The sequence below is a fragment of the Salmo salar genome, chromosome ssa28 (assembly GCF_905237065.1).
Source record: "Salmo salar chromosome ssa28, Ssal_v3.1, whole genome shotgun sequence".
NCBI classification, from domain to species: Eukaryota; Metazoa; Chordata; class Actinopteri; order Salmoniformes; family Salmonidae; genus Salmo; species Salmo salar.
The window spans coordinates 14,102,501-14,128,798 of NC_059469.1; the positions used below are offsets into that span (position 1 = coordinate 14,102,501).

The 26,298-nt window shown below is 43.8% G+C and overlaps 2 protein-coding genes across 4 annotated transcripts in view; both read left to right on the plus strand.

Moving 5' to 3' along the window:
* LOC106589535 (cold shock domain-containing protein C2) overlaps positions 1-9,541 on the plus strand; it is a 9,934-nt gene extending 393 nt beyond the window's left edge. Inside the window, exons 1-4 of one of the 2 annotated variants that reach the window (XM_014179634.2) lie at positions 1-13; positions 7,508-7,880; positions 8,044-8,166; positions 8,376-9,541. The exon at positions 1-13 is cut by the window's left edge and continues 392 nt beyond it. In XM_014179634.2, coding sequence (XP_014035109.1) covers positions 7,690-7,880; positions 8,044-8,166; positions 8,376-8,538 — 477 coding nt within the window. In that variant the 5' untranslated portion in view covers positions 1-13; positions 7,508-7,689 and the 3' untranslated portion in view covers positions 8,539-9,541. The remainder of the gene's footprint in view (positions 14-7,507; positions 7,881-8,043; positions 8,167-8,375) is intronic. The other variant, XM_014179635.2, reaches the window with a different exon arrangement.
* Positions 9,542-22,016: 12,475 nt separating this feature from the next.
* LOC106589536 (heat-stable enterotoxin receptor) overlaps positions 22,017-26,298 on the plus strand; it is a 30,286-nt gene continuing 26,004 nt past the window's right edge. The window contains exons 1-6 of one of the 2 annotated variants that reach the window (XM_014179640.2): positions 22,017-22,233; positions 22,774-22,935; positions 23,265-23,377; positions 23,509-23,576; positions 23,863-24,078; positions 24,345-24,466. In XM_014179640.2, the coding sequence (XP_014035115.1) occupies positions 22,815-22,935; positions 23,265-23,377; positions 23,509-23,576; positions 23,863-24,078; positions 24,345-24,466 (640 nt within the window). In that variant the 5' untranslated portion in view covers positions 22,017-22,233; positions 22,774-22,814. The other variant, XM_014179636.2, reaches the window with a different exon arrangement.

The following is a 26,298-nucleotide window of genomic DNA, read 5'->3' on the forward strand; positions in this document are numbered from 1 at the left end:
GTAACATTTTACGGTAAGAGCACGATTAATCAATAGCCTACATTTTGATAGTGCGCATTAGACTATAAATATTTTATTTTCGGAGCTATTTTTGTACAAGTTAGTTACCACCATCCAGGTGAAAATGTTATATTCTATAAACTTATCTGGATAAATATGTGTTGTGTGAGTAGCCTAGTTTTTAAACTGTGTAGTCTCGTGCAGCTTCTACCTTATTTTGAACGATCAATGTATTCTCCTGTTGTCTCAGCTGGTTCACATAAGAATGTTCTGGAATCAAGATGCCGGTGGCCTTGATTTGGGGAGTGAGTGAGTGAGAGTCAAGACAGCACATGTTAAACCGCTATTAGACAACTCTTATGGTATTTTAAAGTTAAAAGGGATTAGACAAAGGCCGCCAAAAAGGGCAGCGTCGTGAGTGACTGTCTGTGTGTAGCCTACTGAATATTTACGTGTCTCCCATGCTGATAATGCTGAGGACAAGCAGCCACAGTGCCCTGCAGATTTTGGGAAGTGCATGGTGGTGTTGAGACAGCCTTTGTCTAGTTGAAGGAGCCCAGTCGGCACTGATGTTTACACTACTCCAAAACTAGCCAAATATAAATTTACAGCCTATAATAATCCCATTATTTTTTTAATCGGTTTACAGTCACTACTTTTACAAGTAGTATATATAAAATTAGACAGATTAGATGGATAAACTGTGTGGTTGGATTAAAGTACTTGTCAGTGTATGTAATAGCCAATAATTCAATACTAGTTTTCAGTGTCTTTTTTTTCTGTGCAAAATTGTGACAACAGAGGTGTGTATAAGAGTGGAGGCTGCTGAAGGGAGGACGGCTCATAATAATGGCTTGTACGGAGCAAATGGAATGGTTTTTGATACCATTCCACTTATTCCGCTCCAGCCATTACCACGAGCCCGTTCTCCCCAATTAAGGTGCCACCAACCTCCTGTGGTGTACACACAATCAAGTCAAAATTCCACCAGCGTGTGATGTTGTTATCATGATAAAACCTGCCACCTTTCTTTGACACATGGATGGGGGACATTTTATTAATCCCTTTCTCTTATATTAGTTTTGGGATAAGAGATTACACTGCTTCTTACCAATAAAGAATATAGAGTGCCTTTTCCTCTTTATTGGATCATTATGGTTCCCTACCGCCCTGAACCCTCCTCTCTAAACTCTGGTCGCAACCCTGTCTCCACCCTGACCCTCCAGTCAATAAAGGGCAAACTCCACTTTACGCCACCATGCAGGCAGCTATATTTAGATGGTGCCAGTTGTCACATAGAGAGAGCAGCCCTAGGGATGCAGTCTGCCACACATTTCCCTCATCTATCTTTTACATAGAAACAGTGTTGGGGAAGCTACTCTGATATCACAGTTTACCAAGCTACCAATTACTTCACACTGGAAGAAGTTAATCTACACTAAAGCTACCCTTAATAAAAAATATAGTTTACTTAACTAAAGCTACTTTGATAAATTACAAAAATGCTTTTTAAATGAATATTCCAAAGCCTAAAATAGTGAACATTCAATTGCCAAAATGTTGAAAATATTCCATTGTCTCTGTCAAGTCCACATTGGGAAGACCTCCTATTTAGATAGCTCTACAGCATACTTAGGCAGACTAGCCTGTCTGACTAAATCATTTTACTAGTTCTTCAAAGTAGATATGGCATAGGCCCACTTTCACGAACTGTCTATCCATCATCCCGTTGTGTTGTGTACATTCTTCTCTCATGCGGTCAGTCTGTATCTAACCTAACATAGCAGGCGTAAAGTGTATTCATCTCTGTCGGAGCCAGAGTGAACCGGCGCAATGGAGTATGGGCATTGTAGACAATGAACACGTTTCTGTGCTGAACTCGGTTGAATATTTGCTTAATGAAAACTACAACTCCCTACAGCCCAGAGTCCCACATAGTTCTTGACTTGATTTCTCTCGTGATTTATTTAATTTTTCTAGAGAAACAGTGCTTTGGCTCACAAAAAAACGAAGTAAATGTAAATCAAGTAATTGAACCAATGTCTAAAAAATAAACATTTTGGTTAATCGCTCAGCACTAGCAAGAACAGATCCCTCTGGACTCAGATTTTCACAGAATGTGCACTTAAGCCTATTAAACACACAAAATGTGTTTCAAATGAGAATTAAGGCCTGATTCCAAAAAAGAAAGGAAATTCTTGCCTACTTCACCCATATTCTATTTTAGCAAAAAAAAGTAGTGTGTTGTTCCAGTATTAAGCTACACCTCTACATGGCAAACAAAGTAATTAACTACTGAAAACACTTCCAAGATTTGAATTCAGTTGAACTACCACTAAACTACTGCAAAATGTAGTTTAATTACTAGTTGAACTACATGTAGTTCACTACTCCCCAACACTGCATAGAAACCATTAGTATGCAGTCTCTAAGAGGGGAGGGCTATTGTGATAGGTCTCAAAGACACAATTCTCTCAATGGCAAAATAATTGGATATTGTCTAGGGCTTTTTCTGTCAAAATAATCTGCTGGTTGTACTGCCTGTTCAAAGCGTTTGACGTCTGAATACACAATACACAGGGGGTTAATATGATGTATTATATATCGAACCTAAGGCTCGGCGAGGCTGGATTATATAGACAGTCTTGGGATGATTTCAAAGCCAGTGACATTAGTGCTGGTGCTTTAAACCAAATCACTTTCTTCAGTGTTGGGGAAGCTATGCTGAAAATATAGTTTACCAGGCTACCAATTACTTCAAACTGGAAGAAGTTAAGCTACACTTAAGAAAAATATTGTTTACTTAACTAAAGTAACTTTGAAAAAACAGTTTTTGTACAAAATTATCATATCCTAAAATTGAAATGTCAAAGACTACAAATTGCAAGAACATATAATTCTGGAGTCAGATGTTGACAGTGTGTAATTTAGTCTAACTATAAATCAAGTGAAAATTAGGTAGGTCTGAGGCAGAAAAACAGGATATTCTTGCCCATTTCAGCCATATTTTCTTAAATTTTTGCAAAAAAGAGTAGTGCTTAGTTCCAGTCAGTGGTGTAAAAATACTACTTACGGTGCCAAAAGAAAATATTCATGACACTTGACTTATTCTACATTTTGTTGTTACATCCTGAATTCAAAATGGATGATGTAAAGTTTATTTCTCTCGCCCATCTACCCCATAATGACAAAGTGAAAACTTGTTTTTAGAAATTGTAGCACATTTATTGAAAATTAAATACAGAAATATTGAATTTACATAATATTCACACCCCTGAGTCAATACTTTGTAGAAGCACCTTTGGCAGCGATTACAGCTGTGAGTCTGAGAGCTTTCCTCACCTGGATTGTGCAACATTTTCCCATTATTCTATTTAAAATTCTTCAAGCTCTGTCAAATTGGTTGTTGATCATTGCTAGGCAACCATTTTCATGTCTTGCCTGAACTGTAACTTGGCCACTCAGGAATATTCACTCTCTTCTTAGTAAGCAACTCGTTTGGATTTGGCCTTGTGTTTTTAGGTTATTGTCCTGCTGAAAGGTGAATTTGTCCCCAAGTGTCTGTTGGAAAGCAGACCGAACCAGGTTTTCTTCTAGGGTTTTTCCTGTGCTAAGCTCCAGCCTCAATTCAGTTTATTTTTTTATCTTGGAAAAACTCCCCAGTTCTTGATGATAACATGATGCAGCCACCACTATGTTTGAAAATATGGAGAGTGGTACTCAGTAAGGTGTTTTATTGGATTTGCCCCAAACATAACACTTTGTGTTCAGGACAAAAAATGTATTGCTTTGCCCCTTTTTTTGCTGTATTACTTAAGTGCCTTGTGTGCATGTTTTGGAATATTTTTTATTCTGTACAGGCTTCTTTCTTTTCACTCTGTCAACTAGGTTAGTATTGTGGAGTAAATATGTTGTTGATCCATCCTTAGTTTTCTCCTATCACAGCCATTAAACTCTGTTTAGCCATCATGGTGAAATCCCTGAGCGGTTTCCTTCCACTCCGGTAACTGAGTTAGGATGGACGTCTGTCTTTGTAGTGCCTGGGTGTATTGATCCACCATCCAAGAGTAATTAATAACTTCACCATGCTCAAAGGGATATTTTAATGTCTGCTATTTTATTTTGATCCATCTAACAACAGCCACCCCCTTATTTGCTAGGCATTGGAAAACCTCCCTGGTCTTTGGTTGAATCTGTTTGAAATTCATTTCTCGACTGAGGGACCTTACAATTATCTGTATATGTGGAGTACAGATGAGGTAGTTATTTAAAAAATCATGTTAAATGCTATTATTGCACACAAAGTCCATGCAACTCATTATGTGACTTGTCAAGCAAAGTTTTACTCCTGAACTTATTTAGGCTTGCCGTAACAAAGGGGTTGAGTACTTATTGACATTTCTGATTTTCATTTTTTATGAATATTTAAAAAAAATCTAAAAACATAATTCCACTTTGACATTATGGGGTATTGTATGTAGGCCAGTGACAAATCTCAAATGAATACATTTTAAATTCACTTTGTAACAAGAAAATGTGGAATACTTTCTGAAGGCACTGCATGTAGTTTTTTGGGGTATCTGTTAGAGGTTGACTGATTATTTTCCGATACCGATTAATCGGTCGATATTTTTATATTATTATTATTTTTTTTAAATGTTTTGATTTGATTTATTTATTTGTAATAATGACAATTACAACAATACTGAATGAACACTTATTTTAACTTAATATAATACATACTATAAATTTAGCCTCAAATAAATAATGAAACATGTTCAATTTGGTTTAATTAAATAATGCAAAAACAAAGTGTTGAAGAAAGTAAAAGTGCAATATGTGCCATGTAAAAAAGCTAACGTTTAAGTTCCTTGCTCAGAACATGAGAACATATGAAAGCTGGTGGTTCCTTTTAACTTGAGTCTTCAATATTCCCAGGTAAGATGTTTTAGGTTGTAGTTATTATAAGGAATTATAGGACTATTTTTCTCTATACGATTTGTATTTCATATACCTTTGACTATTTGATGTTCTTATAGGCAGTTTAGTATTGCCAGTGTAACAGTATAGCTTCCGTCCCTCTCCTTGCTCCTACCTGGGCTCGAACCAGGAACACATCGACAACAGCCACCCTCGAAGCAGCGTTACCCATGCAGAGCAAAGGGAACAACTTCTCCAAGTCTCAGAGCGAGTGACTTTTGAAATGCTATTAGCGCGCACCCCGCTAACTAGCTAGCCATTTCACATGGGTTACACCAGCCTAATCTCGGGGGTTGATAGGCTTGAAGTCATAAACAGTGCAATGCTTGAAGAATTGCGAAGAGCTGCTGGCAAACGCACGAAGGTGCTGTTTGAATGAATGCTTACGAGCCTGCTGCTGCCTACCATCGCTCAGTCAGACTGCTCTATCAAATATCAAATCATAGACTTAATTATAACATAATAACACACAGAAATATGAGCCTTTGGTCATTAATATGGTTGAATCCGGAAACGATCATTTCGAAAACGAAACGTTTATTATTTCAGTGAAATACGGAACCATTCCGTATTTTATCTAACGGGTGGCATCCCTAAGTCTAAATATTCCTGTTACATTGCACAACCTTCAGTGTTATGTCATAATTATGTACAATTCTGGCAAATTAATTACGGCCTTTGTTAGGAATAAATGGACTTCACACAGTCCGCAATGAGCCAGTCGGCCCAAACTGCTGTATATACCCTGACTGCTTGTACGGAACACAAGAGAAGTGACATAGTTATAAGAAATTCATGTTAGCAGGCAATATTAACTAAATATGCAGGTTTAAAAAATGTATACTTGTGTATTGATTTTAAAGTAGGCATTGATGTTTATGGTTAGGTACATTGGTGCAACGACAGTGCTTTTTTTTAAATCGGCAAATCGGTGTCCAAACATATCGATTACCAATTGTTATAAAAACCTGAAATCGGCCCTAATTAATCGGCCATTCCGATTAATCAGTCGACCTCTAGTATCTGTACTTTACTATTTATATTTGTTGACAACTTTTACTTTACTCCACTATCTATATGTGCTTTTTACTCAGATACATTTTCTCTGACACCCAAAAGTGCTCGTTACATTTCCTATGCTTAGGTAGAATAGCAATATGGTCCAATTCATGCATACAGTGCATTCAGAAAGTATTCAGACCACTTCACTTTTTCCAACATTTTTTACAGTACAGCCTTATTCTAAAATGGATTAAATTGTTTCCCTCAATCTATACGCAATAGCCCATAATGACAAAGCAAAAACAGGTTTCATTTTTTTTTTGCCAATGTGTGTGTGTGTGTGATATATACGTAAGTGTACAGACCCTTTACTCAGCACTTTGTTGAAGCACCTTTGGCAGAGATTACAGCCTCGAGTCTTCTTGGGTATGACGCTACAGGCTTGCCACACCTGTATTTGGGGAGTTTCTCCCATTCTTCTCTGCAGATCCTTTCAAGCTCTGTCAGGTTGGATGGGGAGCATCGCTGCACAGCTATTTTCAGGTCTCTCCAGAGATGTTCGATCGGGCTCTGGCTGGGCCGCTCAAGGACATTCAGACACTTGTCCCGAAGCCACTCCTGCGATGTCTTGGCTGTGTGCTTAGGGTCGTTGTCCTGTTGGAAGGTGAACTTTCGCCCAGTCTGAGGTCCTGAGTGCTCTGGAGCAGGTTTTCTCTGTACTTTGCTCCGTTCATCTTTCCCTCGACCCTGACTAGTCTCCCAGTCCCTGCCGCTGAAAAACATCCCTACAGAATGATGCTACCACCACCATGTTTCACTGTAGTGATGGTATTGGCCAGGTAATGAGCGGTGTCTGGTGTCCTCCAGACGTGACGCTTGGCATTCAGGCCAAAGGTCTGAGATTCCTTTAGGTGCCTTTTGGCAAACTCCAAGTGGGCTGTCATGTGCCTTTTACTGAGGAGTGGCTTCCCTGGTCACTCTACCATAACGGCCTGATTGAATGACCATCGGGTTCTTGGTCACCTCCCTGACCAAGGCCCTTCTCCCCTGATTGCTCAGTTTGGCCGGGTGGCCAGCTCTAGGAAGAGTCTTGGTGGTTCCAAACTTCTTCCATTTAAGAATGATGTAGGCTACTGTGTTCTTGGGGACCTTCAATGCTGCAGAAATGTTTTGGTACCCTTCCCCAGATCTGTGGCTCGACACAGTCCTGTCTTGGAGCTCTACGGACAATTCCTTCGACCTCATGGCTTGGTTTTTGCTCTAACATGCACTGTGGGACCTTTATATAGACAGGTGTGTGCCTTTTACTGAGGGGTGGCTTCCGTCTGGCCACTCTACCATAAAGGCCTGATTGGTGGAGTGCTGCAGAGATGGTTGTCCTTCTGGAAGGTTCTCCCATCTCCACAGAAGAACTCTGGAGCTCTGTTATTTCACTGAGTCTCCCTCCTTGTTATTGTTTTGCAGTCTTTCGGATTCATTCATATATTTCTCTATTTCTTACTCTTTTATTTCTTTCTATCTCCAGGAAACCACCAAGCTCCTCCAGTATCCCGTCTTCCAGACACATACTAAACCACCACCACAAACACACCACCCATCACCCTTATCATGCAGACAGTCTAGGTCTGTCTCCCTGGCTGTGACCCACCCGAGGCTGAGGCAGCTTCTCCTACAGAGCTCCACACCCCCAGGGGGACCCCCACAGAGATGGCTGATTCAGACCCCTCGTCCCCCTCCGATCCCCCACGACCACTGAGCTCCCCCCGCACCCCTCTCTCCCTATCCTTCCCCTTCCTCAGGGAGGGAAGTCGGGTGTGGGAGAGGGAAAGGAAACCCCCCCTGATGCCAGGCGAGCTGCCCAGCCCTTTGCCCACCAAACGCACCCGCACATACTCAGCGTGAGTAGGAATAATCTGTGGTGATAGTGAGTGTGTTTGTGCATGGCCTTGAGTGTGATCTATGAGGCTCTGGTCACTATCAAGGACAAGGGAGCCATTTTGGATGCAAGTCCAGAGAAAAGCCTGCATGGGTTAATGTTTCTCTCCTGTGTATCTCTCTCAGTACGGTGCGGGCCAGATCAGGCCCAGTGTATAAGGGCGTGTGTAAGACCTTCTACAGGTCCCAGGGTCATGGCTTTATAAAGCCCTCCAACGGTGGAGAGGACATCTTTGTACACATCTCTGAGTGAGTGATTCTGAAGTGTTAGGATTCAATTATAATCTACAACACACTTTGGGACTGAGAAGTGTTATGCCAATATGCGTTGTACCTAATATCATATTTTATAATCACAATACACCTTATTGCTTTATCATATATTCATAAAATGTAATGTCCTAGACCTAGAGAGGCCTGGATTCTCTCATAACGTTCTCCCCCTCTCCCTTTTTTAGTATCGATGGAGAATACGTGCCGATGGAAGGTGACGAGGTCACGTACAAAGTCTGTTCCATCCCCCCCAAGAACCAGAAGATCCAGGCGATGGAGGTTGTCATCACCCACTTGGCCCCAGGAACCAAGCATGAGACCTGGTCTGGACAGATCATCAGCTCCTAGACCTCCACCTGCATCTGCAAAGAGGCAGTGTGGGGAAGAGTGGAGGATGGGGGCTGGGAGGGAAAGTGGGAAGGAGCCTGGAGAGGTAAAGGGGGAGGGAGTAGTAGAGTCCAGGGTAGGGAGATAAGGTGGGGGAGGAAGGAGCCTAGAGAGGTATAGGGGGAAGAAGGAGGAAGTAAACAAGCACAGGGAGCAGTGGAAGGAGTGATTACGTGAAGGTGTAACCCTGGGGGTTGGAATGTGGTAATATAAGGCTTAAGACAGCGTTAAGTAGGTTTCAGTTGGAATGTGAATGAGGAAAAATGTAATATTTAAGTTAGGAAAAGGGTCGAGGTTAAATTGGATTAAAGGTTGATGGTTTATTTAAGATTACTTAAGATGGCAGGAGTCTAGTACGTTTAATAAGACACTGCTGTAAGGAAAACTGTGAAACAAAGAGCAACAAACCTTCCTAAATTATGTTTTTATTCATACTTTTGATTTATTTATTTAATTTGTATTCGTTATGACAAGTGAGGTAGATATTGTTGATAAGATTATACATTTGTGTTTTAATGCCAATATATGCCTGGTCTAACCCATCGCACAATTCACTCTGATGATACTGCCCTGGTAACGCCCACTCCTTCAGTCTAATGTTGACCAATGACCATTTATTAATCTTTGTAAGAGTTATTGATGATTACTATGAGGTTCAAAACTCCTTTTTTAAAATCATTAAAACACATGTTATCCATAGTAATAGACAAGAAATGAACATGTACTGTTGTCAATAGTCTCATACTTTCATCATGCAGTTTTAGCCTTTTTTAAACATAATTAGGTTTATATGCATTGTTAATACCATGTTTTATTTATTGTGACTAAATTATATAATACTATGTCTCTTCTTATGTTGGGAAACTGTTTGAAGTTTCATTGTGTTCTAGAGCACTTTTTATGTCAAATCACTGTGACTAGCGTGTTGTCATTAGGATAAAAAGTTACTACTGTATTATTCACATTCCTGTGTGAAATTGTGTTTATTATTTGCATGAATAAGTTAACCTGTGGTCCAAAATAGGTTATTAGCAATTCAAATATTGCTTCAGAAATTGCTTTATTAGAACGGCATGTAACATCAATAGTCCATTAGAGGGCAGACAAGGACAAGTAATCTTCAACCAATTTTGGAGAAACTCAAAGGCACACACAGTACTTCACAAAACAGGTCAACTGTGTGGAAGTGTGTCAACCTCTTTAAACTGGGGATGAAGTAATGGTTAACCCTGACCATAAAGATATTCTCCATCATGCAGTATCTGGGCCTCTCCACTTTGCACTGTAAACCCAAGATAGATAAGCCGTGATGACACAGCTTTGGTTGAATACATGGAAAAGATCTAAATCTTTCATTTTTTTATGGGGATGTCAACTTTGCAATCTATCCTCCAAACTGTCAACGATCCTCCAAGCCAACATAAAAAACACAATGAAAAAATGAATACACACATAAAGAGCTCAGCAGAAACAGCTGATGAGATGTACTGGTGGTCAGTAATCAGACTTAAACCTGCTATTATGCATTTACCCTAAAAAGGACATTGTGCCCCAGGTATACGATAACAACACACTAACGCACTACACACACACACCTGGACACATGCATGAACGAACCTATAAATGCACGCACGTGCACACACCCATGGACTCATGCATGAACGAATGAACAAACAAGCTAAGAAGAACTAAGTAACGTTAAACCCAATGGTCTGTCCTCTTGACTTGTCATTTTTGATGTATGAGCTTTGTTTCTGCAGGTTACAGGGGTGTGGGAAATAAAGTCATAGCCAGACAGAATGATCTACAACGAGATGAGCTGATAATGAGTTCTCACCTTTTGGCAGTAGCCAGGCATTTGAGTTCTGTGACTGAGTAAACAAGTGTGTGTATAATATGATCAGATGACTTCAGAATGTCCAAATTAAAGCAAAAATGACAGTGTTTGGGAGGGATTCAGGCCTCTGGTTGTACCACCACAGTAGCCTTTAGGAAGCATACTTGTAATGGTAGGAGCACTCTTAAAGGGAGTGCTCCTAATCTCAGCTTGTTACCTGTATAAAAGACGCCTGTCCACAGAAGCAATCGATCAATCAGATTCCAAACTCTCCACCGTGGCCAAGACCAAAGAGCTCTCCAAGGATGTCAGGGACAAGATTGTAGACCTACACAAGGCTGGAATGGGCTACAAGACTATCGCCAAGCAGCTTGGTGAGAAGGAGACAACAGTTGGTGCGATTATTCGCAAATGGAAGAAACACAAAAGAACTGTCAATCTCCCTCGGTCTGGGGCTCCATGCAAGATCTCACCTCGTGGAGTTGCAATGATCATGAGAACGGTGAGGAATCATCCCAGAACTACACGGGAGGATCTTGTCAATGATCTCAAGGCACCTGGGACCATAGTCACCAAGAAAACAATTGGTAACACACTATGACGTGAAGGACTGAAATCCTGCAGCGCCCGCAAGGTCCCCCTGCTCAAAAAAGCACATATACATGCCCGTCTGAAGTTTGCCAATGAACATCTGAATGATTCAGAGGACAACTGGGTGAAAGTGTTGTGGTCAGATGAGACCAAAATGGAGCTCTTTCGCATCAACTCAACTCGCCGTGTTTGGAGGAGGAGGAATGCTGCCTATGACCTCAAGAACACCATCCCCACCGTCAAACATGGAGGTGGAAACATTATGCTTTGGGGGTGTTTTTCTGCTAAGGGGACAGGACAACTTCACCGCATCAAAGAGACGATGGACGGGGCCATGTACCATCAAATCTTGGGTGAGAACCTCCTTCCCTCAGCCAGGGCATTGAAAATGGGTCGTGGATGGGTATTCCAGCATGACAATGACCCAAAACACACGGCCAAGGCAACAAAGGAGTGGCTCAAGAAGAAGCACATTAAGGTCCTGGAGTGGCCTAGCCAGTCTCCAGACCTTAATCCCATAGAAAATCTGTGGAGGGAGCTGAAGGTTCGAGTTGCCAAACGTCAGCCTTGAAACCTTAATGACTTGGAGAAGATCTGCAAAGAGGAGTGGGACAAAATCCCTCCTGAGATGTGTGCAAACCTGGTGGCCAACTACAAGAAACGTCTGACCTCTGATTGCCAACAAGGGTTTTGCCACCAAGCACTAAGTCATGTTTTTCAGAGGGGTCAAATACTTATTTCCCTCATTAAAATGCAAATCATTTTATAACATTTTTGACATGCGTTTTTCTGGATTTTTCTGTTGTTATTCTGTCTCTCACTGTTCAAATAAACCTACCATTAAAATTATAGACTTATCATTTCTTTGTCAGTGGGCAAACGTACAAAATCAGCAGGGGATCAAATACTTTTTTCCCTCACTGTATAGGGGAGGTAATAAGTGAGGTAATGGAGTCCAGGTGTGCCTCATGATGAAGGTGTGCCCCCCCTCCCCCCCACGCACGGTTCCAGCCGCAGGATGACGCCGACCAGAGAGACGGCCTCGAGGACCCGGCGGCGAAGGTGGCAATCACAGATGATGTTGGGAACCAGAATGTCCTCCACTGGAACCCAACACCGCTCCTCTGGGCCATACCCCTCCCAGTCCACCAGGTACTGGAGCCGATCTCCATGACGTCGGAAGTCCAGTAGGGATCTGACGGCATTGGCCGGAACCCACTCGATGTCCAGGGGGGGGGGCGGAGGGGTGCCGTGGGGGACAGCATCAGCTAGGGGACCAGAAACCAACGGCCTGAGAAGGGAGATTGTGAGATACGGTAGTCACTGGGAAGCTGTAACCTATACGTCACTATGTTGATCCTCTGGAGAACCTTGAACGGCCCCACAAACCGGGGGCTCAGCTTCTTGCAGGGCAGGCGGAGTGGGAGGTTCCTGGTAGAGAGCCAGACACCATCCCCAGGATGGAACACAGGGGTCGCACTGCAGTGGTGGTCTGCCTGCTCCTTCTGACAGTGGACAGCACGTTGGAGTCTCACGTGAGCATCGCTCCACACTTCTGCGCGCCTGCACCACTCATCAACTGCAGGAGCTTCGGTCTGGCCCGGGGTCCACGGAGCCAGGGCCGGCTGAAAACCCAGAACACACTAGAAGGGGGTCAGCCCAGTGGAGGAGTGACGTAGCGAATTCTGGGCGTACTCTGCCCATGGAAAGAATTGGGCCCACTCTCCCTGCCAGTCCTGACAGTGACTCATCAGAAACCTCCCCAGCTGCTGGTTCATCCTCTCCACCTGCCCATTGGACTGAGACCTATTCCCAGAAGTGAGGCTGACTGTGACCCCAAGCTTCTACATAAAGGCTCTCCATACCCGTGATGTGAATTGGGGGCCATGGTCAGAGACGATGTCCTCTGGAAGGCCATAATTCCGGCCATAAGACCTGCTGGAAAAGTGCCTCAGAGACCTGGAGAGCAGTATAGTGACCAGAGAGAGGGATAAAACGACAGAATTTCAACCACCAAAATGGTAGTGAAACCGTCAGAGGAGGGGAGATCAGTAACAAAGTCAATGGATAGATGAGACCAGGGATGCTAAGGCACGGGATGAGGAAGGAGTTTCCCTGCTGGAGCGTTGCGGGGGGATATGGTTTGGGCACATACAGAACAGGAGTTGATGTAGTGAGTGATGCCCTGCGTCAAGGTGAGCCACCAGTACTTTTCAGAGATAGATTGGTTAGTGCGAGAAATACCTGGATGTCCAGCGATGACAGCTGTGTGTGCCCAGGTCAGCCGCCTATCTCTTATCCCGTGGGAATGTAGATGCGTTCAGGAGGACAGTTAGTGGGTGCGGGGCCCCCTCTCCAGAGCCTGGCGGAGGTCCACATCTACATCCCAGACCACAGGGGCTATGACTCGAGAGGATGGGATTATAGGTGCATTCTGGACAGGACCCTCTCCCAAATCGTAGACAGGACAGGGCATCAGCCTTTGTGTTTTTTTTTACCTAGGCAACCTGGGCGATACGTCAGTGTGAAGTCAAATCTTGTGAAGACAAGGGCCCACCTTGCTTGGTGCGGATTCAGCCCCCTCACTGTCCATATGTACTCCAGGTTCCGATGGTCGGTGAGGATGACGAATGGTCCTTGGCACCATTCAGCCAGTGTCTCCACTCCTCTAATACCAACTTCACCACCAAGAGCTCTCGATCACCGACATCATAATTCCTCTCTGCAGGGGACAGTTTCTTCGAGTAATTTGCACACGGATACGATTTCTGTGGATTACCTTGTCGTTGAGACAGAACTGCCCCCACGCCCACCTCTGAAGCGTCCACCTCCACCACAAAGGATATCGTGGGATTTGGGTGTTTGAGCAATGGGGCGGAAGTGAAACGTTCCTTCAGTAGACGGAATGCCTCGTCAGCTGCTGGGCTCCACACCAGCCTACGGGGGCCACTCTTGAGGAGAGAGGTGAGAGGAGCGGCAACGGAGCTGAAGTTCCTGATGAAATGGCAGTAGAAGTCGGAAAACCCCCAAAACCATTGTAACCCCTTTATGGTGGTGGGGACTGGCCATGACCTGACCGCATCTACCTTCTTGTTGTCCATCCTCACTCCCTGCAGGCTGATTTGGTAGCCTAGGAAGGAGACAGGCTTCTGATGAATCTGGCACTTCTCAGTATTGACAAAGAGGTGTTTAGCCAGGTGGTGTTCCAGGACTGATTGAACGTGAGCGATGTGATCCTCCAGGGTAGCCGAATAGATGAGGATGTAATCAATATACACAACCACCTGGAGTCCGAGCATGTCCCTGAACACCTTGTTGACGAATGCCTGGAACACTGATGGAGCATTGGCTAAGCCAAATGGCATCACCTAGTACTCGTAGTGACCATACATTGTGCTAAAAGCCATCTTCCATTCATCCCCCTCCAGGATGCGGATGAGATTGTATACACTCCGCAGGTCCAGTTTGGTAAAGAACTGGGCCCCGTGGAGCTGTTCGATGGCTGCATGCCCCAACGTTAGAGGGTAATGGTACTTAGTGGTGATTTCATTGAGTCCTCTGTAATCAATACATGGACGTAACCCTCCATCCTTCTTGGCTACGAAGAAGAAACCAGCTGACGCAGGGGAAGTGGACGTGCGGATGAAACCTTGTTGGAGCGCCTCTTGGATGTACTCTTCCATGGCCTGGGTCTCAGCCACCGACAGATGGTAGCTGCGTCTGCGTGGGGCACAGAACCTGCAAGCAGGTCAATGGCACAGTCCCAGGGGTGATGAGGAGGAAGACAGGTGGCGCAGGTCTTGGAAAATACCACCCGAAGGTCCTGGTATACCTCCGGGATGTTGGGCTGAAGGGCAACCACATGACTCTCAACCGAAGTGGACCACATGGGATGGGGATGCAGGTCCTCTGGCATTCGGTTGACCAGTCTGTGATTCTCATCCTCGGCCATGAGATGGAGCTGCTCTTCCTCCCGGGGAAGGACTGCCCGTTCCATGATCTCGCCATCACGGTTGACAACTCCATTGTGTCCTCCTCCCAGAGTGCTAAGAGCCTTGGCGTGACCCAGGACAACACCCTGTCGTTCTCCGCTAACATCAAGGCAGTGACTTGATCCTGTAGGTTCATGCTCCACAACATTCGCAGAGTACGACCCTGCCTCACACAGGAAGCGGCGCAGGTCCTAATCCAGGCACTTGTCATCTCCCGTCTGGATTACTGCAACTCGCTGTTGGCGGGGCTCCCTGCCTGTGCCATTAAACCCCTACAACTCATCCAGAATGCCACAGCCCGTCTGGTGTTCAACCTTCCCAAGTTCTCTCACGTCACCCCGCTCCTCCTCACACTCCACTGGCTTCCAGTTGAAGCTCGCATCTGCTACAAGACCATGGTGCTTGCCTACGGAGCTGTGAGGGGAACGGCACCTCCGTACCTTCAGGCTCTGATCAGTCCCTACACTCAAAGAAGGGCACTGTGTTCATCCACCTCTGGCCTGCTCGCCTCCCTACCTCTTCGGAAGCACAGTTCCCGCTCAGCCCAGTCAAAACTGTTCGCTGCTCTGGCACCCCAATGGTGGAACAAGCTCCCTCACGACGCCAGGACAGCGGAGTCAATCACCACCTTCCGGAGACACCTGAAACCCCACCTCTTTAAGGAATACCTGGGATAGGATTAAGTAATCCTTCTAACCCCCCCCCAAAAAAGATATAGATGTACTATTGTAAAGTGGTTGTTCCACTGGATATCATAAGGTGAATGCACCAATTTGTAAGTCGCTCTGGATAAGAGCGTCTACTAAATGACGTAAATGTAAATGTGGGGTTATGGCGTTGAAGCCAAGGGAGGCAGAGGATGATCTTGTGAACTGGTGATGAAGAATGGGAATGGACTCCACTGTGAGTGATTGGGTGATGTGTGTGATGGTTCCAGATCCTATTGGCCGACCATCAAGTGCTTGAACCGGGAAAGGAGAGGAGAGCGGGTGTGAGATGATGTTAAGAGAGGAGGCAAGAGTCTGGTCAATAAAGTTCCCCGCGGCTCCGGAATCCACTAACACTGTAGACACAGTACATGAGGGACAGTCAACTAGTGTGATGGACACCAAAAAGAGTTTAGCAGAAAATGATTCAGAGGGAATACTCACTCCTGCTCCAGGAGCTGGAAGATCACGTGACCGCCCCTCTGCTCTCGTGGATCCCGGGTTGGGAAGTACCGGACATCGCTGGAGCTGGTGCCCTCCTTGACCACAATAAAGACAGAGCCCCAACTGTCTGCGTCACGGGGAGGCATGTGACCCCTACCTCCATGGGTTCAGGCTCTGATCCAGGGTGTTCACCGAGAGGGAGGGAGGGAGAGAATCGATGGGAGCACCGACGCTCTCGAAGTAGGTTATCCAGACGGATGGCCATCGCAATGAGTGTGTCCAAGGAGAGGTTGTCATCTCGACAGGCCAGTTCCATCTGGACCTCCTCACACAGACCTCTTCTGAATAGAGTACGAAGAACCGTCTCATTCCATCCGCTGTATGCTGCTACTGTCCATCTGGTCCCCCTGCTGTAATTGGAGTAGCCGCTCACTCCCCTCTCTGCCCTCCGGTGGATGATTGAAGATACGTTTGAACAGAGCCATGAATCCCTCATATGAATCTAGCTACTCCTCTCCTCTCTCCCAGACGGCCGTGGCCCATTTCAACGCACGCCCAGTCAGCAGAGAAATAACTGTGGTAACCTTGGACCTCTCGGTGGTGGGGGCTCCCATCTGGTGCACTAAGTAGAGGGAGCACTGAAGTAGGAAGCCACAACATTTAGATGGGGTGCCGTCATATTTATCCGGGAGGGCATCGCTGACCTGAGCGGGTTGCTGAATGGGCTGTTAAGTTGGTTCGCTGGATCGACTGGTTGTAGACTATCCTCCGCTAGTTGACGGCAACGCCTCCCGTCTATGTTTGAGATGTTGCACACTGCGAAGAACCTCTTCCATAGCCGTCCCCAGTTGTGGCAGTTGGCCGTGGTGTTGGCAAAGAAGGTATCCCTGCTCGTCGACCGTCTGGGAGATATTCTGTTTTCCTGCTGCTTCCATTGTTTGAGTTAGTATTCTGTAAAGACACTGAGAGTCGAGAAGCAGGTGGTACGTTTAATAAACCAACACACATGGAATGAGACAACAGAGTAGTGGCATCTTAACATAGACACAGAAACAATACTGACTGGGGAAAGAACCTAAGGGAGTGCCAGATATAGGGGAGGTAATAAGTGAGGTAATGGAGTCCAGGTGTGCCTCATGATGAAGTGCAGGTGCACGTAATGATTGGTGCCAGGTCCGTAATGATGGATGCCAGGACCGGTGGTTAGTAGGGGAGGAGAGGGAGTAGACGTGACACATAGAGTGGCAAGAAAAGTATGTGAACCCTTTGGAAATACCTGGATTTCTGCATAAATTGGTCATAAATTGGTCATAAAATTTGATCTGATCTTCATCTAGGTCACAACAATAGACAAACACAGTCTGCTTAAACAAATGACACACAAACATTTATACGTTTTCATGTCTTTATTGAACACACCGTGTAAACATTAACAGTGCGTGTGGAAAAAGTATGTGAACCCTTGGATTTAATAACTGGTTGACCCGCCTTTGGCAGCAATAACCTCGACCAAATGTTTTGTGGATCAGACCTGTACAGAGGTCAGAAGGAATTTTGGACCATTCCTCTTTACAAAACTGTTTCAGTTCAGCAATATTCTTGGGATATCTGGTGTGAACTGCTCTCTTGAGGTCACGCCACAGCATCTCAATCGGGTTGAGGTCAGGACTCTGACTGGGCCACTCCAGAAGGCACATTTTCTTCTGTTGAAGCCATTCTGTTGTTGATTTACTTCTGTGTTTTGGGTCGTTGTGCTGTTGCAGCACCCAACTTCTGTTGAGCTTCAATTGGAGGACAGATAGTCTAACATTCTCCTGTAAAATGTCTTGATAAACTTGGGAACACATTTTTCCATCGATGATAGCAAGCTGTCCAGGCCCTGAGGCAGCAAAGCAGCCCCAAACCATGATGCTCCCTCCACCATACTTTATAGTTGGGATGAGGTTTTGATGTTGGTGTGCTGTGCCTTTTTTCTCCACACATAGTGTTGTGTGTTCCTTCCAAACAATTCAACTGTAGTTTCATCTGTCCACAGAATATTTTGCCAGTAGCTCTGTGGAACATCCTGTTGCACTTTTGCAAACTTTAGACGTGCAGCAATATAAGGGCTGTGTAAGGGCTATTTGACCAAGAAGGAGAGGGATTGAGTGCTGCATCAGATGACTTGGCCTCCACAATCACCTGACCTCAACCCATTTGAGATGGTTTGGAATGAGTTGGACCGCAGAGTGAATGAAAAGCAGCCAACAAGTGCTCAGCATACGTGGGAACTCCTTGAGCCTTGAGACTGTTGGAAAATAATTCCTCATGAAGCTGGTTGAGAGAATTTCAAGAGTGTGCAAAGCTGTCATCAAGGCAACGGGTGGCTACTTTGAAGAATCTAAAAGATTTGTTTAACACTTTCTTGGTTACTACATGATTCCATATGTGTTATTTCATAGTTTTGATGTCTTCACTATTATTCTACAATGTAAATAATAGTAAAAATAAAGAAAAACCTTTGAATGAGTAAGTGTGTCCAAACTTTTGACTGGTACAATATGTTAATGTCATTATTTGGCAACAGTTACAGCACACCTATCTTATCTAATTAAAATGACTTTGTTAATGACCCGTTTTTTTCTACATTGCATATGTGGTGTAGATTTCAAAAAGACGATAGAGTTCTTTTTGAGATGCTCAGCTTTATAGAATTAATAAATACTGATAAAGTAGTGGAAATGTGGTCATAATTTGTGCTCAAAGGGAAATCCTACAGATTCCCATATTTCAATGAAAACCTCATTTAAATTAGTTCAGATAGGTGTGTTGTAACTGTTGCCAAATAATGACATTAGGATACTGTATGTTAAAAGCACTGTGTGAGTATCCCTTGCCAACAGACAAAGAGCTATCATTGGTTCACCAATCAGGGCGTTGATTGGCTTAGCATCAGTAACAAGGCATGATGTATAATGAAACAATTTCTTGGGGGGGGAGAATGTTTCTTTGGTTCCTTTAGGCGACGTCCTGACAACTGATACACAGGAAATTTTCTTGCAACGTTCCCATGAAACTTGTCTAGAACATAAATATCTTATGTTCTGAGGACATGGCAACCATGTTCTGTGTATGTTTGGTGGGACGTTGATGGAATATTCTCCTATCCCTCAGAAAACTGGACACATGAATGTTCTTGCAACGTTCCCATAAAACGTGTCTAGAACATTAATATTATATATTCTGAGAACATGGTAACCATGTTCTGGGTACGTTTTGTTTGACATTAAGGGGAATGTTCTAACTCTAACGCCAAAATATCCTAAAAAGGTTCTCAGAAGGTTTTTTCTAACATAGATAGAATGTTCCCCTAACTAACAGAAAGCTGCACACTCAAACATTAGGGGAACATTACGTGTAACATTACAAAAACTATCTTTCTCCCCTTGAGTTGTTAGCTGGGCAGTCATTAAAGCTGCAGGGAAGATTACCCCATTAAGGGAGGGCAATAACAGTGCGACGGGCTTGAGACGGTGAGTAGATGAAACACACAATCTGGCCGCTTTTATTACCAGGAATAGAAGATATCTATGATGCAGTTTATGGCCCTATAAACCTTTGGTCTGGCCATGGGTCTTGTTCCTCCTCTTTTCTCTCTCTCTCTCTCTCTCTCTCTCTCTCTCTCTCTCTCTCTCTCTCTATATATATATATATGAATACATATAAATCTCTCTCTATATATATATACTGCTCAAAAAAATAAAGGGAACACTTAAACAACACAATGTAACTCCAAGTCAATCACATTTCTGTGAAATCAAACTGTCCACTTAGGAAGCAACACTGATTGACAATAAATTTCACATGCTGTTGTGCAAATGGAATAGACAACAGGTGGAAATTATAGGCAATAAGCAAGACACCCCCAATAAAGGAGTGGTTCTGCAGGTGGAGACCACAGACCACTTCTCAGTTCCTATGCTTCCTGGCTGATGTTTTGGTCCCTTTTGAATGCTGGCGGTGCTTTCACTCTAGTGGTAGCATGAGACGGAGTCTACAACCCACACAAGTGGCTCAGGTAGTGCAGCTCATCCAGGATGGCACATCAATGCGAGCTGTGGCAAGAAGGTTTGCTATGTCTGTCAGCGTAGTGTCCAGAGCATGGAGGCGCTACCAGGAGACAGGCCAGTACATCAGGAGACGTGGAGGAGGCCGTAGGAGGGCAACAACCCAGCAGCAGGACCGCTACCTCCGCCTTTGTGCAAGGTGGAGCAGGAGGAGCACTGCCAGAGCCCTGCAAAATGACCTCCAGCAGGCCACAAATGTGCATGTGTCTGCTCAAACGGTCAGAAACAGACTCCATGAGGGTGGTATGAGGGCCAAACGTCCACAGGTGGGGGTTGTGCTTACAGCCCAACACCGTGCAGGACGTTTGGCATTTGCCAGAGAACACCAAGATTGGCAAATTCGCCACTGGCGCCCTGTGCTCTTCACAGATGAAAGCAGGTTCACACTGAGCACGTGACAGACGTGACAGAGTCTGGAGACGCCGTGGAGAACGTTCTGCTGCCTGCAACATCCTCCAGCATGACCGGTTTGGAGGTGGGTCAGTCATGGTGTGGGGTGGCATTTCTTTGGGGGGCCGCACAGCCCTCCATGTGCTCGCCAGAGGTAGCCTGACTGCCATTAGGTACCGATTGTGATCCTCAGACCCCTTGTGAGACCATATGCTGGTGCGGTTGGCCCTGGGTTCCTCCTAATGCAAGACAATGCTAGACCTCATGTGGCTGGAGTGTGTCAGCAGTTCCCGCAAGAGGAAGGCATTGATACTATGTACTAGCCCGCCCGTTCCCCAGACCTGAATCCAATTGAGCACACCTGGGACATCATGTCTCGCTCCATCCACCAACGCCACGTTGCACCACAGACTGTCCAGGAGTTGGCGGATGCTTTAGTCCAGGTCTGGGAGGAGATCCCTCAGGAGACCATCCGCCACCTCATCAGGATCATGCCCAGGCGTTGTAGGGAGGTCATACAGGCACGTGGAGGCCACACACACTACTGAGCCTCATTTTTACTTGTTTTAAGGACATTACATCAAAGTTGGATCAGCCTGTAGTGTGGTTTTCCACTTTAATTTTGAGTGTGACTCCAAATCCAGACCTCCATGGGTTGATAAATTGGATTTCCATTGATTATTTTTGTGTGATTTTATTGTCAGCACATTCAACTATGTAAAGATAAAAGTATTTAATAAGATTATTTCATTCATTCAGATCTAGGATGTGTTATTTTAGTGTTCCCTTTATTTTTGGAGCAGTGTATATATATATATATATATATATATATATATATATATATATATCAGGTCCTTTGAGATCTTATCTCGAATGCCATTTGAAACAGATTTTAGAATTTCCAGATTTTCCAATGAGAAACCACCATTTCCCATTTCCTGTCTTACCATTTCATTTGATTTGATTTATTAGGATCCCCATTAGCCGATGCCAATGGCAACAGCTAGTCTTACTGGGGCCCGACACATAACAAAATAATACATTATAGGCAAAACAATTTACAATTTTACAATTGTACAATTTACATACATTTAAAAACATGAACATGTAGTGTGTATGTGTGCATCTATCCGTTACACATACACTGACTTTATTTAAAAATAGGTTCAAATAAAAATATATAATAAGTACAGTACACGTCAGTACATACACACAACAAGTAGTTCACATGGGGGAGAGGCGTTGTGCCATGAGGTGTTGCTTTATTTGTTTTTTTTGAACCAGGTTTGCTGTTCACTTGCGCTATATAAGATGGAAGGGAGGCCCATACATTATTCGAAGTGAAGTCAGGTGGATGCCACATTACCCATTTGATGCTGTTGACTCCAGTCATTTTACCCTATAGGCCTACAGGCCAATGGACGTGTACTAGCCTGTGTGTATTGTCCATGTGGTGGTTGTGTGATGTGAAGTGTGCAGTGTGTCTGAGTATTGGTTTATACGGACCTTGAACAATGAATGGTGAGGAAGTTATTGGCAGACCAACCCATCCCTCAGACTATGTGTCGATTCCAGTTGTTCATTAACAGGTGAGTTAAGAAAGCACAGGTGAGTTGACGAATCTGAGCGGAACAAAGCAGGTGTGTAAATCCATATATCCTTGTTTTGAAACAAAGCAGTCGATTAATGAAAGATTTCATAGTAAGTCGTTAAATGAATGAAAAACGTTTGAGACATTCAGAGAAGTAACTACATTTTTATAGACTGTTTTTCACACACCAATTTTGTTTTCTTTTCCAACTGGAAAAAGTACATGTACTGAATGGAATATATATTGCGTGAGAATATTGCGATATTTGGAATACAGAATAAAAGGGATGACAAGTAACTTTTTACTTTTTGGAATTATTAGAACATTTCTGGCAAATGGATTTTATCAACCCACAGCTCAATGTCTTGTCATTGAACATCTCCACAACATAATTAGTGCCAGTACAGGTCATCTAGACTGGGAAATCCAAAGACTCGCCTTATGAAAAATAGGAACATTCATTAGCTTATACATTAAGTCCTCAGAATGGCTTATAGAGGTTGGTGGGTGTGTGTCTGCTGGATGGTGTTGATCGCAGGCCGATGCGAGACGATATACCCTCACTGTCTGGATGGGATCATGATGAACGTAGTTCTGCTGGATGACGACATCTCTCCCTGGAGTATGACATTTGTCCGTAGCGCTGTGGAGAGTGCGATCCAGCTCGACGCTGAACTCCCTTGTAAAAGCTGTCCAAATGGTAAATGTAATCATAATTTAAAAACTGTAAATGAATAGAGAGTTTGCACAGGGTGTTCAAGTCCCACCGTGGCTGAGCCCCCTTAATTGGTAGTGTACAATTATCACATATAGCAGGCTATAAAAAACAACATTGGTTTATAAGGATATCCTAGGCCTACATTGTGTTATAGATGTAAGGATCTTAGCCTAACCTAAATATTTCTAGCTTACTTTCTTGTGTTTTAAGTTATCTTATCAGCTCAGATTTGATGTTCTGCTGAATTACTATCTGTGGGTCCTTAATCTTTGTAGCCATCATTATGGTGTATTGCCGTTTTCTTTTCCAAGGAGTGAAGCAAAACCTGACTGCAAACTTCCTTGGGCTCAAGACTAGTTTGTACAGCAAGAAAGGCTGCCAAAGCAGCACCTGTGAGGTGGTGGAGACCTTGAAGAATCTAACTGTGAGTGTTAACCAACTCTCACACACATACACACACACACACACACACACACACATACACACACACACACACACACACACACACACACAAACAAATATTCACATATCTAAGCTGCTTCTCCTTTGTTTCAGAAAACAGGCCAGGAGGGCTGGGTTTTGCTGGGGCCCACCTGTACCCATGCTACCTTTCAGATGGTTGAGTAAGTGTTGTGTTGCCGTGACACCCTTTCTCTTTTACTTCCTCTATATATATTGCCCTCACCTTTATTCAACATTTTAATAACACAGTAATTCATTACATACTGTTGTGTCATTCTCCCACTCTCCCCTGTGTGTGTCTGTCTGTCTTTCTGTCTCACATACCCTCCATCTCTCTGCCCGTCTCCCTCTCTCTCTCTCTCTGTCTCCATCCCTCTTTCTTTCTCTTTCTCTCCCTCTCGCCCTCCCTCCCTCAATCACTCTCTCCCTCCCCTATCAATGTTCCAGTCAAGAGGTTGGTCTGAAGCTCCTCATGCCCATCATCTCAGCAGGCAGCTTTGCTCTGTCCTGTGACTACAAAGACAACCTGACCCGCATATTGCCCCCTGCACGCAAGATCTCCACATTCTTCACAAAATTCTGGGACTTCAACAACAATATCAAACCCAAGTGGTCCACAGCCTTCCTCTATAAGAAGCAGGAGAACACTGAGGACTGCTTCTGGTGAGTGATTTACTTGTGGGTCGCTTGTGAGACATTTGTGAGCTGTTTGTGAGTTTCCTTTGAGTTGCTTTTGAGTCACTTGTGTCTGGACTTGTCAGTTATATTGGTGTGATATGCTGGAAAAGGGTGAAGGTGGATATTAATTGACAAGTGATTCCGTATGCTAATGGCCAATTTGATGACTGAGATTATTTATTTGTGTATATTATATTTCCTTAGATCTGATGTTGATACTGATATCATTGTATTTCCCCATCCCTCCTCAGGTACATCAATGCACTTGGTACAGGCTCAGCTCACTTTTCCTTACATGTCAAAAATACCCAAGTTATAACCAAAGCGGAAGTCCTTAGAATGGAACTAAACTCCAAAAAGAGGACAAGCAATTGTAAGTAAACTCACATCATCTCACTCCTTTCACAAATCTGGAGGATTGGCAGATAGATAGCCCACCAGGGGGAAGGCCAGCAATGGAGTGTCCAGAACATTTTGAATGGGTGGACAAGGTGGGGCACAGACCCAGTTTATGGTGGCCATAACATTTGCAAGGTGGATTTTTTTGTATATAATTATGATGGTTCAACGCATTAAATGCTTCAGCTTAGCGTTGGTACATTTTACAGTTCAAATAAATCATGAGTCAATTCCAAAAGTCTTGTTACAGTGTTTGCATTCAAGGTCAGGATTCATAAAAGGGTATTAGCATACAGCAGTAAATTCACTTGAAAGTGCCATCACAAGTGCAAATTACACTGTGACATTCGGGGGCTCTCTACTTTTCTAATTGGACGTCCTATGTGTGCATAGGAGCGAATGTAATTTTTTTATGGGCTTTATAGTAAAGACAGAATTTAACTGTAAATATGTATTTCATTTTAATATGTCATGAACACAACCAGTCATTATGTTTTCATCTGATTGTCAAATAAATCACTTTCAAAAGTAGGTTAAATACAGTAGGTTACCTGCATACGTTTGTCTACTTCAAAATAAGTCCAACGTCTGAACAATTTTTTTATTTCTTTAATTTAACCTACGCCGGCGACGCTGGACTGTGCGCCACCCTATGGGACTCCCAATCACGTCCAGATGTGATACAGCCTAGATTCGAACCAGGGACTGTAGTGACACCTCTTGCACTGCGATGCAGTGCCTTAGACCACTGCGCAAGTCGGGAGGGAAATGCACTGTGCACCCGCCATTTGAATGGAAAGAGATATCTATTACAAACACCATAAGTGTATTGACATTCAGCCTACAAAGTGGTGTGCATTCATGGAGAATTTGTTTTACAATTAAAAAAAAAACAATATAGAAAATAATTTATCACTCGTGTCTATCCGTGTTTCATAATATTCCTTCAATTCGCACAAGGCTGAATCCATTTCCCCAGAGAAAGTATCTGAGCGAACAGCTCCCCCCTGTCTTAGTATATGTAGCCCATGTACTTTTGAAGTCTGAAGTTTACATACACTTAGGTTGGAGTCATTAAAACTCGTTTTTCAACCACTGCACAAATTTCTTGTTAACAAACTATAGTTTTGGCAAGTCAGTTAGGATATCTACTTTGTGCATGACACAAGTAATTCTTCCAACAACTGTTTACAGACAGATTATTTCACTTATATTTCACTGTATCACAATTCCAGTGGGTCAGAAGTTTACATACACCAAGTTGACTGTGCCTTTAAACACCATGGAAAATTCCAGAAAATTATGTCATGGCTTTAGAAGCTTCTGATAGGCTAATTGACATCATTTGAGTCAATTGGAGGTGTACCTGTGGATGTATTTCAAGACCTACCTTCAAACTCAGTGCATCTTTGCTTGACATCACGGGAAAATCAAAAGAAATCAGCCAAGACCCCAGAAAAAAAATTGTAGACCTCCACAAGTCTGGTTCATCTTTGGGAGCAATTTCCAAATGCCTGAAGGTACCACGTTCATCTGTGCAAACAACAGTACGCAAGTATAAACACCATGGGACCACGCAGCTGTCATACCGCTCAGGAAGGAGACGCATTCTGTCTCCTAGAGATGAACGTACTTTGGTGCGAGAAGTGCGAATCAATCCCAGAACAACAGCAAAGGACCTTGTGAAGATGCTGGAGGAAACAGGTACAAAAGTATCTATATCCACAGTAAAACGAGTCCTATATCGACATAACCTAAAAGGCCGCTCAGCAAGGAAGAAGCCACTGCTCCAAAACTGCCATAAAA